The sequence below is a fragment of the Sus scrofa genome, chromosome 15, assembly GCF_000003025.6.
Source record: "Sus scrofa isolate TJ Tabasco breed Duroc chromosome 15, Sscrofa11.1, whole genome shotgun sequence".
Lineage (NCBI taxonomy): Eukaryota > Metazoa > Chordata > Mammalia > Artiodactyla > Suidae > Sus > Sus scrofa.
Genome location: NC_010457.5, coordinates 14,896,440 through 14,912,805, shown reverse-complemented (window position 1 = coordinate 14,912,805; position 16,366 = coordinate 14,896,440). Strand labels below are relative to the sequence as shown.

Genomic DNA, 16,366 nt, shown 5'->3' with positions numbered 1-16,366 from the left:
TTCATTCTTAACTCTGAAAAACATGAGTCATTATTTCTAGAAATTATAAGGCATCTGAGTTCAGCAAGATTACTGGTCCAGGGGACATGAATCATTTTCTTTGATAACTTTACCTAATCATTAATTAACCTTTACTAAAATATCTATTTGGCCTTTCGTTTCCCATGTACTATTACAGTAAAAAATTTACCTCTTTGGTGCCCTAGAGATCATACAACATTGCACCTCATTTCAGCTGAGGAATTGGCAACATTGTAGAAAGTGTGTGTTAGAAAAGGTGTAATGTTGATAGGGTGAAGAGTAAACATTAGGTGTCTAGGAAAGGTGAAATATAAGATACCTGTAAGAATGAAGCTTTGCAGTGTGTTTTGCAAAGCATAATTAGAGTAATTTTTGTATGTGTTTGGGTTTACTGGCTTTCCTAGCCCAATTCTTTTTGTTCATTGTAGTTTTATTAGAATAGAATGTACCCTGTTGTGCATATTCCTTTTATTGATTCCTTCATTTATCCAATATTTACCCTGTACCTGCTTGGTCTAGATTTTGGGCTACAAACTAGGAATACAAAATGAAGAAAATTGTGACCTCAAGGAACAAACTTTGGGTTGGACACTGCAGAGGCCACAGGAATATTCTTGAGGCTTCTGTGAGTGCATGTCTTTAACAACCTAGTACCCCCAGTAAATACCCGATTTCATGCCAAGGATGAAAGTGTGGACTAGTGACATTATTAAACCCTCAACTCAGCTATCCTCTTTGTTGTCCCTAATGGACCACTACTGACATTCAATGGATTCTTTGATGGTCACTGCTTGCTCATTTGCCTTCTTCTGAAGCCCAGAGGACTCCCTGCAGTGTGGAACCACTTCTGGTTTGGTTGGCCAAAGACAACATGCAAACAAAGAAATGGTTTTTCATTCTCACATTTTACCAACAGCACTTTCCCCTACCCCATACTCATGGTTTTCTGCCTTCATAACTGAGTGGATGGTTTAAACATACTTTCTAGAGTGGATGGTTTCAAAGAATATATTATATAGTAAATAGTTTTAATGAACTGTGAGTTACAGAAATATCATTTCGCAGAAGAGATCCATCCTATTGCTGTTTAATTAAAATCTTGCTGCTGATGGAAAAGTTCTCTCTCTGGTGTTTTCTTTAATGCATTCATGATGCTTCTGTCTGGGCTCCCTTGCTAGAGATATCTTTCATTATAATCCACTTATCTAAGTTTGTAATTAAACTTCTAAATGTAAAATTTCCAGGGGCAGATTGCCAGGCTACCCAGTGAACTTTTTTTCTCTGAGAGAAATCCCTCTTTGAAAATTTTTTTTCTGTGTTTTAGTCGTTTTATTATTTTAAAAGTATTTTTGTGTGTGCATGTGTGTACGTATATGTACACACACATTAAGAGTGTAATATAGTTCATGAAGAAGAAAAGTGGCTTTTAATTTAGTATTATCAGTCTCTGCCTGTTTCAGTAAAATCAGAGGTAGACGGTATTCATTAAATAAGCTTACTGCCTTTTATTAAGATACTAAAATGGTAAATGAAATATATTTTAAAACAAATGTGTTCAGGCTTTGTTGCTCTATTTGAAACATCTAGAAACAGTAACACAAAACAAAACAGAACCCTTGGAGATTCTAGCAGAAATAATACAGTCTGTTTTCCATTGGTCAACCATGTTCTTACAAGTTGTTCATGCAATAAAGGAAGAATCTAAAAACACCATTTGCATTTCAACCTCATTTGGAATGCCCTCTTTCAGATATCATTCCATTCTTTTGGGAAGAGTGAGATGAGACAGGATGAAAGTAAATTCTACCAAATTTTCCGAATCTGATGAGCAACTTGCTAATCGTCAGTTCTCCATAATAAATGAACACTTCTAAAAGATAATGGAAGACTGTTGGAAAATTCTATAAGCTTATAAGCATGTTATTATTTTATGTCAACTGTGGACGCATATTTCAAAAAGTTCTGTTGCAATAGTAGATGCATAATTAATCAAGAGAACACAAAGCTATATTTACAGTTAACTGGATAATTCTTCTGACATTAAATATTTAGTATCTTACATTGCAGAAAATATTAATGAGTAATTAAGTATTTTTTAATTTCAAAGGTCAATATCATTTGAGAAGAGAATTTTATCTTGTTCACACATTCAAGTTCTTCTGAATTCTTACAAAACTCTTCAGAGTAACTGTTAAAATACAAGCCCACATAAAATTACATTCTCTCTACACTCATATATAATATAAATATATATATGCTTATATATATATTTATAAAATTTGGTAAAAAGTTATCAAATTATTTTTCAAGAAGGATGGTCTACTATAGGCTAATGCCATTAGGTGCCTATTTTATTTCTTAAAATCTATAGAAGTTATAGCATAGATTTCATTACTGTTTCTAGGATATAATGCTTTCAAATTGAATTCATTTTCTTTTTTTTAATTTTATTTTTAAAATTTATTTTTAGGAGTTCCCGTCGTGGCGCAGTGGTTAACGAATCCGACTAGGAACCATGAGGTTGCGGGTTCAGTCCCTGCCCTTGCTCAGTGGGTTAACGATCCAGCGTTGCGGTGAGCTGTGGTGTAGGTTGCAGACGCGGCTCGGATCCCGCGTTGCTGTGGCTCTGGCGTAGGCCGGTGGCTACAGCTCCAATTCAACCTCTGGCCTGGGAACCTCCATATGCCGCGGGAGCGGCCCAAGAAATAGCAACAACAACAACAACAACAAAAGACAAAAGACAAAAAGACAAAAAAAAAAATTTATTTTTATTTTATGGCTGCATCTGCGGCATATGGAAGTTCCTGGGCCAGGGATTGAATCCATCCTATGGCTGTGACCCATGCCACAGCTGCAGCAAAACCAAATCCTTTAATCCATGTGCCAGGCCAGGGATTGAACCTGTACCTCCATAGTGACCAGAGCTACTACAGATGGATTCTTAACCCACTGAGCCACAGTGGGAACTCCTGCATTTCATTTTTGTAATTAACCTAAGCTTCTCCAAACAGAAGTTGACATAGATTTTATTTTTTTCTTTAGTGACTCTATTATGTTTTTTTCATATTATTCCCATCAAATTATTTAACTTTTATTTTTTCCAACTTTAAAAGAGTCCTCTACTTGAGGATTTAAAAAGTGTAGATAGTATAGAAACTTTTCTGTTCTTTGATTTTTTTTGAGAATGGTTTAATGGGATGTTTGTAATTGTTAAGCAGGAGAAAATTTTCTACTACTTACCAATTTGGGTTTCACAAGTTACCTAAATAAACTTTACTGAGCACAGAGGAGAAAATTCAAAAACTCAAATCAGTGTGAAAATGTGGGGTTTTCCATCCATCTGTCTCCTATTATATGTGAAAGCCCTTTCATCGGAATTGTGGTCCAAGATCATGAAAACATAACTAGAAAATAATTTACAAATGTGGAGTCCATAATCCCTTCATTCAGTTAGCAAATATTTATTTAATGTATACTGTTTTCCAGGTAATATATTAGGCACTGAACATATAACAGCGAGCAAGATTTAATATTTAGATGATAACTAGAGGAGAGGAAAATAAACAAATAGACTGAGATACACTCAGTTATCACGTATAGATGTTCTCTAAGTGTTACAGAGAAACCGCAAACGAACATGAAGAGGATGGAGTGATTGCAACTGTGCTAGACAGATGGTGGTTGGTGGAGCCTTTGAGATTAACAAACTGAGGAAGTACATCGTGTAGATACCTGAGGAACAGTAGTAGAAAGACCTTGAGAAGGTGTATCCTTGAGGAACAAGAAGAGGGCCTGTGTGTCTAGACTACAGCAGTGAATGGAGAATGACAGGAAGGAGAGGAAGCAGAAGTCAAACCAGCAGAGTCTTTAAATTTTATTCTGTGATGGAAAGCCATGAAAGGATTTTAAGGAGGGAAGTGTATTTTTCTTTCCTAAAGATTATCCCAGCTTTTCTCTGGAGCATGCATCGAAGTCACCAAGAGTGAAGGCAAGAAAATGAGGTAGGAAGCTGTTAACAGTAGGTCAGGTGAGAAATGATAGTGGTTGGCATTAAGGAAGGGAATGGGAAGTGGCTTGACATTGGGTAGATTGGGAAGGTGTTGCCAGCTAGATTTGTTGATGGATTGGTTCTCAGATGTGAGAAGAAGACTTTAGGAGGACTCTGGATCTTCTGGTCTAGGGCAGTGTGATGCCTTTATTGGGTTGGGGGCAGTGAGTGGAGAATTGGGCTATAGATTACACAGAGAATCATGCACTTCATTATGTATATTCTATCTGGGTTGCTATCAGACATCCAAGTGGAGATGTTCAATGGTAAGGTGAGTCTGTGCATTCAGGAAATAAATCAGGACTAGAGATGTGGGAATAGACGTGGAGAAATGGAAATCATGAATCACAATATTTAAACTGGAGAACTAGATAAGATCACTTGGGTGAGTGATCACAGCTAAAGAATAAAAAGAATTTGAGGACAAAGTTAGAGGTATATCAGTTGCAAGGTCAAACTAAGAGGAGACACTAGAAAAGGAGGCCAAGAAGAAGGGGACAATGAAAAGTAAAAAAACAAACAAAAAGAGGAGATTTGGGGGCTTTGTCCCAAGTGAAAAAAAAGTAACTAAGGAGGAAGTTGTGGAAGATTTGAGGAATAACCAGGAATTCAAGGGAGTGATGAGGCTATGATTCCATGAGGTATGAAGATGATTTTCCATCAGGTGATGTTGAGCTGGTTCTAAAATTCCAAGAATGTGTCCTATACCTTTCAAATCAGGGATGGCTTGACAACATTGTAGCCAGGGAGAGCTTGACAACTGTTCTTATTTTAGACTATATCTCTATGAGTGAATTTATTCTTATTGGGGAATATGAAACAGTTGACTGGAGTAATTACTGCCTTTCTCTCTGATTTATAGTTTGTCATAGATGAAGTGCCCCTTTCTTTACTGAGATGACACTTATGAAAAGTGACAACAGATGTGGCTGCTTTTCTATGAATAATGCATATATTACCTAAAGAAGCCAACCGGGGAATAAACCAACCTCACCTGTTAAAACTGGGGATGTCCATGTTCAGGTTTCCAGACAGTTTCAGTGTATTGCTTGAATCCTATGAGGAGTTGTGTTTCAGTCTGTAGAAGTCACAGAGAAAGGCACACTGTGACAGATAGGTGTGTCTATAAATATAAACCCTGCATCCAGTGACATGGATACTGTAGGAGGGAAAGTTGCTTTTAGCCCATGTAACAGAAAACACCCAAAAAAGTGGCTGAAAACAAAGGATCTTATTTTTCTTACCAATCAGAAAGTCCAGAATTTGATAGTCTAGGAAGTTGCTGCGGTTCCATCATGGTGTGTGAGTCCCAGGTTTCTGCCTCCTGCTCCCTCATCCTTAGGGTGTGGCATTCACCCTGAGTCTTCATATAGCTCTGGCACCTTTGGGCATTATTATCCATATACTAGGTGGGAAGGATGAGAAAAGGGGCCAGTGGCAAAGAACCACACTTTCACACTTTGGGAGGGGGGGTTCCTTTTTAGGGCCACACAAGTAGCATATGGAAGTTCCCAGGCTAGGGGTCAAATTGGAGCTGCAGGTGAAGGTCTATGCCACAGCTACAGCAATGCCAGATCCAAGCTGCATCTGCAACCTATACTGGAGCTCGTGGCAGTGCTGGATCCTTAACCCACTGAGCAAGGCCAGGGATCAAACCTGCATCCACATGGATACTGGTTGGGTTTGTAACCTGCTGAGCTACAAGGTGAACTCCTGGGGTTATATTTTTATTGGAGAAATATCCCTTCCTCCTCTTGACATTTGACCAGAACTGTGTCATATGGCCATCCTTGATACAAGGAGATAGGCAAATATGATTTTTAAAAACCAGGGCTGGTGAGCATTCCTAAAACACTGTAGTTCTAGAAGAAAGGGAGAATATAAGCATGCCTATCACAGCTCCCAGGTTTGGTTTCAAAGGTTTTGGCAAACCTGTTTCTAAACCTCTTTCTATCAGTTGTGTCCTGTGGCCAAAGTTTGTTCAGAGATATATCAAATATTGGTGCAAAATTTTCTGTGGCTTTATTATGTGATGCAAACCTATTGCAATTATTAATAGTATAAACCAAAAACCATGGTATATTTTTATGATATGCTTGCAGGCCTCCTCATGCTTGCATTTGATATAAAATTTGGGATTCTGCAGTGAGGTGTGTAGAAGAAGAGGCTGGTGGTTAAAAGGCTTCCAGAAGTTACTAAACATCTTGTCATTGCCAGGCCAGAGGTTACCCTCTCATAAAATAGAGATGATAATGCCTATTTTCTCCTTCACAGGGTCAGTGTGAATCTTTAATGGGGCTCTCGGTGCAGAGTGCTTTTAGCTCTTTGGAACTATGGCACAAAGTCACAAGATTGGGAGGTTGAAAATATCACCCCTCCAGTCCTTTGCTGCAGGGCAGACATGCATTCAAACCCTCCCTGATTGTTACCAGAATCAGGTTTTTCTGAATTTTGAGAGAATTATGACAATAGGAAGAATGATAACCCTTTAATGAACACTCACTCTCTGGTGGGTGCTTATCTCTGAACTTTCCCTCCATTATTTGATTCTATCCTTACTCTCCAAGGACTCTGAAATAACAGCCCTCATCATTTTGTAGATAGGGCCCTAAAGCTCCCAGTCTGGGTGACCATGTGTGATGCTATAAATAGATCCCAGCTGTGGGGTCAGGCTTATTTCCTAATCCAGCTTTGATGTTTTCTAGCTGAGGTGACCTTGGGATAATTATTTAATGTCCTCAATGATGGTCTCTTTTACATCTGAAAAATAGAATAATTGCTCATCTTTTTAGGTGAAGATTAAGTGAAATGATATGTAAATTGCCTGGCACTTGCTGCTGAGAGACCCTCCACAGGGGTACAAAGCAGCTACATTTTCAGGGATATGAAACATAACTTGTGTTGATAATTGGCTCACAATGTTAGTTTCTCTGCTTGAGATGAGGGCCACTGAGCTGGATTGCAGATAACTTGCTAACTCTGTGACCTTGGGCTTGTCACTTATCTCTCCATGCCTCAGTTTCCTCATCTCTACAGTGGGGGATAATGTGAATAACTTACTTCATATGGCTGGGGTGAGGGTTCAGTGAAGTGCTTCAGGCAATATTTTGTATACTGACAGCATAAGAGGACTGAAATGCAATGCGTGATGTTGCAATCAGAAATTAGGCAAATGGTTGAGAAAAGCAAATGCTTCTGTGGTTCTTCCAGCAGTGTTTAGTTAACAGTTCCTTGCCTTGGGCAGCTGGTTAGAATCACCATGCTGGTCAGTGGAGGTGGTCTCCACAGCAGGCATCCTGCATTCTATTACTCGTTGCCTTTATCGAGCCTTCATCTCTTCACAGTTGCCATGAGATGGTGCTATGGTGAGAGTCACAGTCCAGTTTGCTGTTCTCCTACTCTTTGCTGTTCTTTCAGGCTGAAAGCAAATTGGAATTGGTTTTATTTTAAGTTGTGTACCTTTTAAATATTCAAGGACTTCAATGATAAGAATACACTTAAGGGAAAATGAAATGCATATGAAGTATAAGGCATATTTTTCATAGTTTGAATGGCCTTTAAATGATTAGAAAACTGAGGCTAAAAGGAGAGACTGCGTATTTTTTTTTAAATTTCTTTCAGTATTCATTGGTTTAGAGCTAACCTTGCAAATACATTTTGGATGCTAAGATATATAGTAAATAAGTTGATTTGGAGACTCAAAGACCTTCCTGATATAAATTATTCATGCCATTCTGGGTAGCACATGCTTCCTGCATAAAATATTTTTTCATCTGAGTTACAGCATTTTTCCATTTGTGTTTTACAAACAGAGAAGTGGAGGCTCTAATTGTTTCTTGTTTCCTCTCATTTTGTTTATTGTGAACTCTTGTGTGACTTTTCAAGTGATGGATACAAGAATGATGCCCAGGGTCTTCCAGGGAAGCATTTAGTGAGTTTCAGGCCTTTGGAGGCGAGCTAGGCAGCATAGTTTAGCATAAGGCAAACCTGAGTTCAGATTCAATCCTGCCTTTTCCATCAACTCAACAGAGATTCTCCATTTACTAATGGATATGAGGCTTGAGGCATGACAATGGTGAAAGCTTCATCCAATCGATTTTCCCATCCTCTGTCTCAAGCTTCTTGCAAGAAGAGAGGTAACAAGGTATAGGTTTGTAGGTAACACAGACATTAAACATGTGTGGTTGTTTTTAGGATTAAGATTGCCATGACATTCTGAATTGAGATGCTTTGGTGCATTCTCTTAGATCTGTATTCCAGGGTTTTTTTGTTTTGTTTTGTTTTTTTGTTTTTTTGTTTTTTTTTGGTTTGTTTTGTCAAGAAGTCTTAGGCTTCTACTGTCCCTCTCTTGTATCAGCTGGGAGATTATGATGACTGTAGCTGTCCAGGAGGCTTCCCAAGCCACTCTGCTCAGGGACCTCCCATTGCCTTAGGTGAACACAAAAGGACCCTTAAAGCCGGTAGATTCCTTTTGGAGGGTCAACACAGGGCTCTGTTCCAGAGAGGAATCCTGAAAGATCAGTGCTCACAGCAACCTGTGCTGCAGGTATTTCGATTAAAACCTGAAGATGGATGCAAAATTCAAAATACTGATATATAAATTATTGGCTAATCATTCCAGCTCACATGCAGTCTCAGTGGTACTCCTAATTCTTTTAAATATTTTTAGCTTCCCACCTAAGGCCATTTGGAGTTTAACAAACATGCTTTTGGTCCTCCATCTTTTTGGCTTACACAGTGATGATATAGATATGTTTTTAGATATGCTGCAAGTCTGTCTCCCACTGATGAGATTGAACAGAGTTGTCTCCTCTACCCTGGTGATTTCCTATCACCAAAGAAGTGGCCTCAGTAGAGAGCTGTTCTTGATCGTTAATTTATTAATAGTGATAATAAAAGCTTGGGATCAACTACCCTAAAACACAAACCATTTTTATCAACAATTTTTGAACATGACAGTTACTTAAATCCATCGTTATGCAGAGGCCTATTCATTTGATTCCTGGGGTTATGTTTTTCCACTAATTTGATTTGCAGGATTCACTTGGAAGACATCTTGTTTTATGTAAGCACTGTTCAGATTTTTTTTTCAGGTGCTGACATGGAATTAATGGCAGTAGTGCCTTCTGAAAAATATCTAGTCTAAATTCTTGGTAGCAAATCTATATTATGAACAATTAATCACCTTTTGTGTGTATGTATTTGTGTGCGCATGTGTGCACACAAAAAGATGTCTCATGTAAGAGGGTACAGTTCACATCTAGTCAAAAGATTTATGAATTGTATCTAGTAGTGCCCCAAAATTCCATGGAATAGTCTAACAGGCTATTCCTTGGGACGAACAGTCAATCAGGAGAGTTCTATTTAATTTCAGTCTGATTTAATTTCTACTCTTCTCGATATTCATATGTGATGCAGAAATATGAGGAAAAGCTTACGGTTGCTTATCCAAATATTCTCTTCATCCCTGGACCAAGGCAGGCCCTCGGGAGCTGTATACTTGAACTGCATTGCTTGACTCCTCATAGACTCATTTTCACAGATTTTTGCTTTGTGCTTACCCTTGGAGTGTTCTAGAAGAGCCCAAGACCCCACTGACCATGGGTTGCTGTTGTCTGGTTTATTGATGAGGTGATGTGCTCAGTGTCATGCTCAGCGCAGCATCTGTGTTTCTAAGAACTCTTGGGGTAAACTCCACCAGTGTTTGGAGCAGGGCAATGGCTTCTTCTGAAACAGTAAAAAAGGGCGTATACTTTACTCCTGCATAAATGGGGGCTTATAAGGGCTATAGTACTATAGTAGCCACTTTTTTTTTTTTTTTTTTTTTGGTCACTAGGAAGTTTGCAGTCAGATTTGATCTCCTCTTTTAGCAATTCTATGGCTAAATATTTGGGGGCAATAACTTCTACCCTTGACATCCTTGCTTACTGTTCAATCCTTTTATCTTCCTATACTTAAGTCTCTTAATATATTTTTCTAATACATGCACTGTGGCAAATAACCCTGATCTCTTTAACTCCAGGTAGAATTTTCTTATTATCTTTTGGGAAACTACCTGAATTTCTTATAAGCACATCAGACTTCATATTGTCTAAAGGCAATTCTCTTTGTCTTCTTTTTCAAAACTGCTCCTCTTTTTTTCTCCTTTTTGGTGGAAGGGTCCCCTCAGTGCCAGAATCTGTCTTTCTATCCTTTCTCTCTCATGCATTCCATCCAGTTATTAACCAAATCCTTTGAACCAAGCCTCTGCACTACCTTTCAAATTTCTCCTGATCCTTTCACTCATAAACCCTTGCCTGGAATATTTCTCTAGTTCCCTAACTGGCCTCAATTCCTCTGTAATCTGTTGTGAACACTGATGGCAGTTATTTAAGTCATTTGCTCTCCTGTGATTCTTATTGTTGTTATTTACAGAATGAAGCACAACTCCCTCACATGACACTGAAGGATCTTTATAATTTGCTCCCCAACCTATGGTCTAAATCTCATCTCTGTCCTTTCCTCCCTCTCCTTGTGTCCTTCACTGCAGCCACTGGCCTCCTCCCCAGTCCCCAAACACAAAATGCATTTCAGCACCTAGTTCTCTAAGCCTGAAATCCCCTTCCTGGTGCCTTCCAGCCCTTCCCCCAGCACATCTCAGAAACACTTTGTGTGAGATTTCTTCTACAGAAGAACTAGTTGCCTTTTCCTCCATCTTTCTCAGCTTCTTAATACCACTGTTAGAGGGTGTGTTGCCCTCTTTTGGACTTTGCTGATTAGGCAGATCTTTCTGCAAAAATCATGGGCTCCTCAAGGAGTTTGAGTAGAAGGATGGAGCATGCCAGCTATCTGCCAACCCTGCTCTTAAAGACAAAAGTAAACTGTAGAGTCGCTAGAATGGACAGTGCCTTTCATAGGTAAGAATGGAAACTATGGACTAACACGTTTGACTTTGACATGTTAAATTCTATATACTCCTTTTATAGTCATGGAACTTTTTTTTCTTTTTATCACTACACCTGTGGATATGGAAGTTCCCAGGCTGGGAGTAGAATTGGAGCTGCAGCTGCCGGCCTACACTACTATCACAGCAATGCAGAATCTGGGCTGCATCTGTGACCTATGCTGCAGTGTGCAGCAGAGTCAGATCCTTAACCCACTGAGCATGGCCAGGGATCAACCCACATCCTCAGAGAGACAATGTCCGGTCCTTATTCCGCTGAGCCATGGTGGGAACACCATTATGGGACATTTGTAATTGCATCATGTTAAATGTTCCAGCAGTCCAGCTGAGCTTTTATATTTTCTTTATACAAGAAACTTACTTGATGTTCTTTTTTCTTTTAGGAATAGGCAAGTCAAGAGGCTGAATATCTGAAGAATGTTTCCAAAGGGTAATCTGACTGTTGCTAGGTGGATATGGAGGAGCACAAGGAAGCTGTTTCTCTTCCTTTCACTCATGCTGCCTCATACAGCTCATTTGGAAGGCAAAAAGGATCATCAATTCATCTGGAAACCAGGTAGGAAGGTCACAGCTCTTCCGTTGTCCCATTTTCATTAATGAGAAGAATATTCTTTCCATCTTTGGACTTATTTATGGAGTAGTGAGAAATAGCCAAAGGGGAAAAAACTGATTCTTCTGCTTTGTCATAAAGTTTACATTTGATTCTGCTTCCTTCCTAATTGTCACCTCCATCCGTGATGCTTGTTGTCCTTCTGAATTTTTAGTTGTTGTCAATTAAAGTTATGATTTCCATAGTTATATCTGCTTCTCCTTTGACAAATATATCACTGCTCTGCTGCACATTTGTAGCAAAAATGACATCTGAATTTAGCTGATATCCTCAGCTAAAAATACTTTGGACCAGTAATGTATGTCTCTTTTTTTTTAGGGGGACAAACTAGTTAGCTATTTATTATTGAATATTTTCTAGCATAGATCCTGTATATCTACATTTGGGAGGATAGAAAACTATCCTAACAACTTTCCCTATTAGTTGTGACTATACAGTTACTTTAATGTATTCTGAGATCCTTAGCTACCTAGTTCTTAGCTATGTGAATAAGATAAGTTGAGGTTTGGAGATCTGCATGTAACTTACATTCTTTAAATGTTTCCATCATGTGGCTGTGTAAAAGATCTGTTAAATTTAATTTCAAAGGCTAATACTTGAATGACTTACATTATGAATCCCAAACATCTTGGCAGATATTTTCATTTGCTCTAGATTTTGGTTTTCTTCAAGTTTCACAGTCAGCTCATTTAAAATATGTATTACTGTTTCAAGAGTCCATTCTTGCAAATATAGGTGTCGTATACACCCAATATCTTAGAATTGGAAAATGTGATGTTGTAGTGGATCTGTGGTCCTTGGAGAGTTTTCATTAGCCTCATAACCTGTAAATTAAACAGACTGCAGGCATATTATATCACCATGGAAATGTGTATACAAGTGATATTTGTAATGTACAAGTGATTTTGCCAAAACAAAAGTGAATTATGCTTTAAAGTATATTAAGTAAAACCCCAGCACAACTAGAGATATAGCCTGGAGGAAATCTAATTGCATTAAAGCCCTTATAAATTAATTTAATTGTGGGCTCTAACACCCCATTAGTGATTTGCATTTTTTTTTACCTCACAGTAGTTTGAGGAAGCTTTGGAAATAGCTCCAAAAGTCAATATTGCATTTGTGTGAATGGGACTCTTTTATTTTAATCAGAAAAGACTAAATATTTTTCACATCTAAATAAGCACATTTGTAAGACTATACTCCTGTCTAAAGTTCTCCAAAAATTGCAGTTAATGTGGAAAGTAGCAAATTCGAAGCATGAATAATGTAGCTAAGATAATGTGCTTATTTTGAATCAAATTTTAAAAATAGGCCTGCTTTTTTAAAAGTAGGTCAATGGCACAAGATGGCACAGACCCACTCTGCAGTGGATGAACACTCTGATAACTGTCACATGTAAGTTTCAGAAGCGAGGGTCTGTCTCCTCAGATGACTTGAGTTGTTCAAAATTAATATCTGTGCCATAGGTCTCATTTTCCTGGTGTTCACTACTTCTTTCCCTCATTAATATGCCATCAAAAAGGTGATAAAAATGTATTTTTACCATGTGGTTTCATTTTTAAATTACAAATTTATTATTTGTATATGGGCAGATATTTTAAAAGTAGAAAAAATTTAAAAGACCCCAAATGAAAAGCCTAGACTATGTATTCCACTCTCTAATTTCTTATGAATCCTTCAGAAATTGTCCCTGCATATGTAAATATATCTTTACACGTAATTGTGTGTATAAATCACACACACTACATACACATGTAAGTTTTACTGTTACTATTAGTTTTGATTCTGCCAGAAAAGAAATGGCATATGCCAAGTAGATAACTGAGAAGACTTTAATAAAAGGACTGTTTATAGAAGGAGGAACGAATGTGCAAGGTTTAAGAACAGCTATAAGGAATTGTGGAATGACCTCCTGGTCTGCAGGAGCAAAGAAAGAATTGCTTTCTGGAATCTGGAGAGAACACTTTTATGGAGCAGATGCTTGACAGATGCTGTGGCTTTTAGAGGGATATAAACAAAGTGCAGTGAACAGTTGGGAAGGGGCTTAGGGGTATGAATGGTCCTTGCCCTCACATCTCCTGCCAGGGCTCTCATTGGCTGAATCCAGACAGAAGCCACAAAACAAAAGGAACCCATTGATGTCTCTATACAGACCTGCCTCCTAGGCAGGAAACAGAGAGTGGAATGAATGGTGGAGAATGTGGATCTGAAAAAATGTCTAATTTGTATATACATGTATGTATATCCACACAAACACTGCTTCATACAATCAGAATCATACTCTGCAGATTGCTTTTTATCATGATGTATTTTTTTTTTCTTTTTATGGTCGCACCTGCTGCATATGGAAGTTCCTGGGCTAGGGGTCAAATCAGAGCTGCAGCTGTTGGCCTACAGCACAGCCATGGCAACACTGGATCTGAGACACATTTGCATCCTATGCCTTAGCTTGCACCAACCTGAGATCCTTAACCCACTGAGTGAAGCCAGGGAACGATTTTTTTAATGGTTGCCTGGTTTTCTTTTGTACTTTTATTTGATAGTTGGTTTAATTCATGCCCTCTTGGTTTATCTTTTCTTCCCCTATTGCTTGTCATTTCTGTGGCTTTTTAAAAAAGTTTTTTTAACTCAATGAATTTTATTATATTTATAGTTTCCATGGCTTTTAGATTTTTGCTATTATAAATAGTACTGACATGAATACAAAATTACTTCAAAGGTAAGAGATAAACCAGCTTGAGTAGTCATATGCCTTAGAGCACTTCTGCATCGTCACCTTCAAAAACAACTTTAACATCTTAGGATCTGTACCTTTATTATATTTCATTTGAATGAAAAAACTATTGCACTTGAAACTAGTTGCATTTTTGGAGTATATTATCAAATCCAGCAACACAGGTCCAGTGTAATCTGGAATTTGAGCAGATTTCCATGGAGGCCTGGATAAATACACATTATTTTAGAAACCTAGAAATCATTCTGTGGATTTAGACTGTAGACCAATCACTTAAGCTCTTTGCTGGTGTCTATTTTTTTTCCCCTGGGTCCATAGGGTAGATGTTAGTCAACCTCATCCAAATTACAAGCATTTCTAAGTGAGTCCTAGCTTTGGAAAAACAATGGATTGATGAATAATAAGTGAGTGATATATTATGTTGCTAAAGATTTCTTTACGGAGCGTGATCTGGTGAGCTGTAGGCTGTGGGGTCATTGATCTGGCAAGCCTGTCATCATTGTGATGAGATCTGTGGATCTATATTTAGTGTCAGGCAATCTGTCATCCATGCCAAGAAAGAAGGCTCATGTCAGCAAGAGTATCAGATAAGGAGTGAGGCTGCTCGTTGCTTTAAGTCAGCATACAGCTCTTTGGGTCTGCTTGCTTTGTAGAGATGGATAGATAAGGGTCTCTGAAGCCACATTAACCAGTGGTCTCTTAAAAAATTCCTCAATACTGCTTCTGAGAGGTTCATTCATTCCACCAGTCCTTACTGAGACCTTAGTAGGTGCCAGGCCGTATTACAGATACATGAGATAAGTTGGAAATAAAAGACAAATCCTTGCTCCTCAAAACAGGCTAATAACCATGATCAAGAAGTTTCATAGAAAGCAGGTTTGATGAGGGACAAGTGGTAAGCAGGAAAGATGAGACAAGGAAGAGGAAATGCAGTGATAGGTGAGGCTGATATTTTAGTAGGTGGGCCATGGGATGGAAACTTGAGTAAAGACTAAAGGAAGTGAGGGAGCCAGCCGTGGCAATATTAGGGTAAAGAATGTTACCATGGCAATATTGTGGTAAAGATCAAGGGGGTGAAAGGCCCTGAGGCAGGTGTGGGCGTGGCATGTTGGAGGACTAGAGATGAGGCTGGAGTGCTGGATCGGAGTGAACATGGGGGACAGTGACAGGAGGTAGGTCAGAGGGGTAATGGGGCACAAATCAGGTATGTCCTCGTGGGTCAGAAGATAATTTTGGCTTTTACTGTAGGTGAGGTGGAAAGATACTGGGGAGTTTTTAGGGTGGTTACATGATCTTTTTTTAAAAAAAATTAAGATTTTAATAGGATCATTGTGGGGTCATTTGAGGAAGTGTAAGCAGGGAGACCAGTGAAGAGGCTACTACAGAAATAAGGAGTGACCATAATAGCTTGAACCAGGGTCATGGCAGTGAAGGTGGTGAGAAGAGGTTGAAGCTGGATATCACTTAAGGCCATGGTTTTCAACCAGGGTTGATTCTGCCCAACAGGGAACTTTGGGAATGTCACAACTGGGTGTGCTCCCAAGATCTGTGACTAGAAGTTGAGGATGCTGCCAAACATTCTAAAATGCACAAGACAACCACCATTCCCCCAAACAAAGAATTATTTGGCCCCCAAACGACAGTAGTGCCCAGATTGAGAAACCCTGATTTAAGGTAAAATCATCATGATTTACTAATGTGGCAGGGGAAGGGAAAGAGAAAAAAGGGTGACACTGAACCTTTTCCCTGAGCAATTATGAGTGGAGTTGCCATCATCTAACTTGGGCACATTGGAAAGGAGCTGGTGTGGAGGAAGATGAGCAACTTGGGTATTGGACATGTTAACTTTTCAAGCCTATTAGATATTCATGGGGTGATTCTGACCAGGAAGTTGGATATTTGGGTCTGAATTCAGGAGAAAGGTCTCTACTGGAGATATAAATTTGGAAGTCATTAGCAATTAGGTAGAATTTAAATGTACAGCCTTGAAGTGGCAGCCTTGAAATTTGT

General features: G+C 38.7%; 1 protein-coding gene across 1 annotated transcript in view; it reads left to right on the top strand.

Annotated features, from left to right (window-relative positions):
- Positions 1-16,366, top strand: part of THSD7B (thrombospondin type 1 domain containing 7B) — a 1,521,641-nt gene that overhangs the window by 697,830 nt on the left and 807,445 nt on the right. The window contains 1 exon segment of the mRNA XM_021075621.1: positions 11,396-11,568. Coding sequence (XP_020931280.1) covers positions 11,430-11,568 — 139 coding nt within the window. The 5' untranslated portion in view covers positions 11,396-11,429.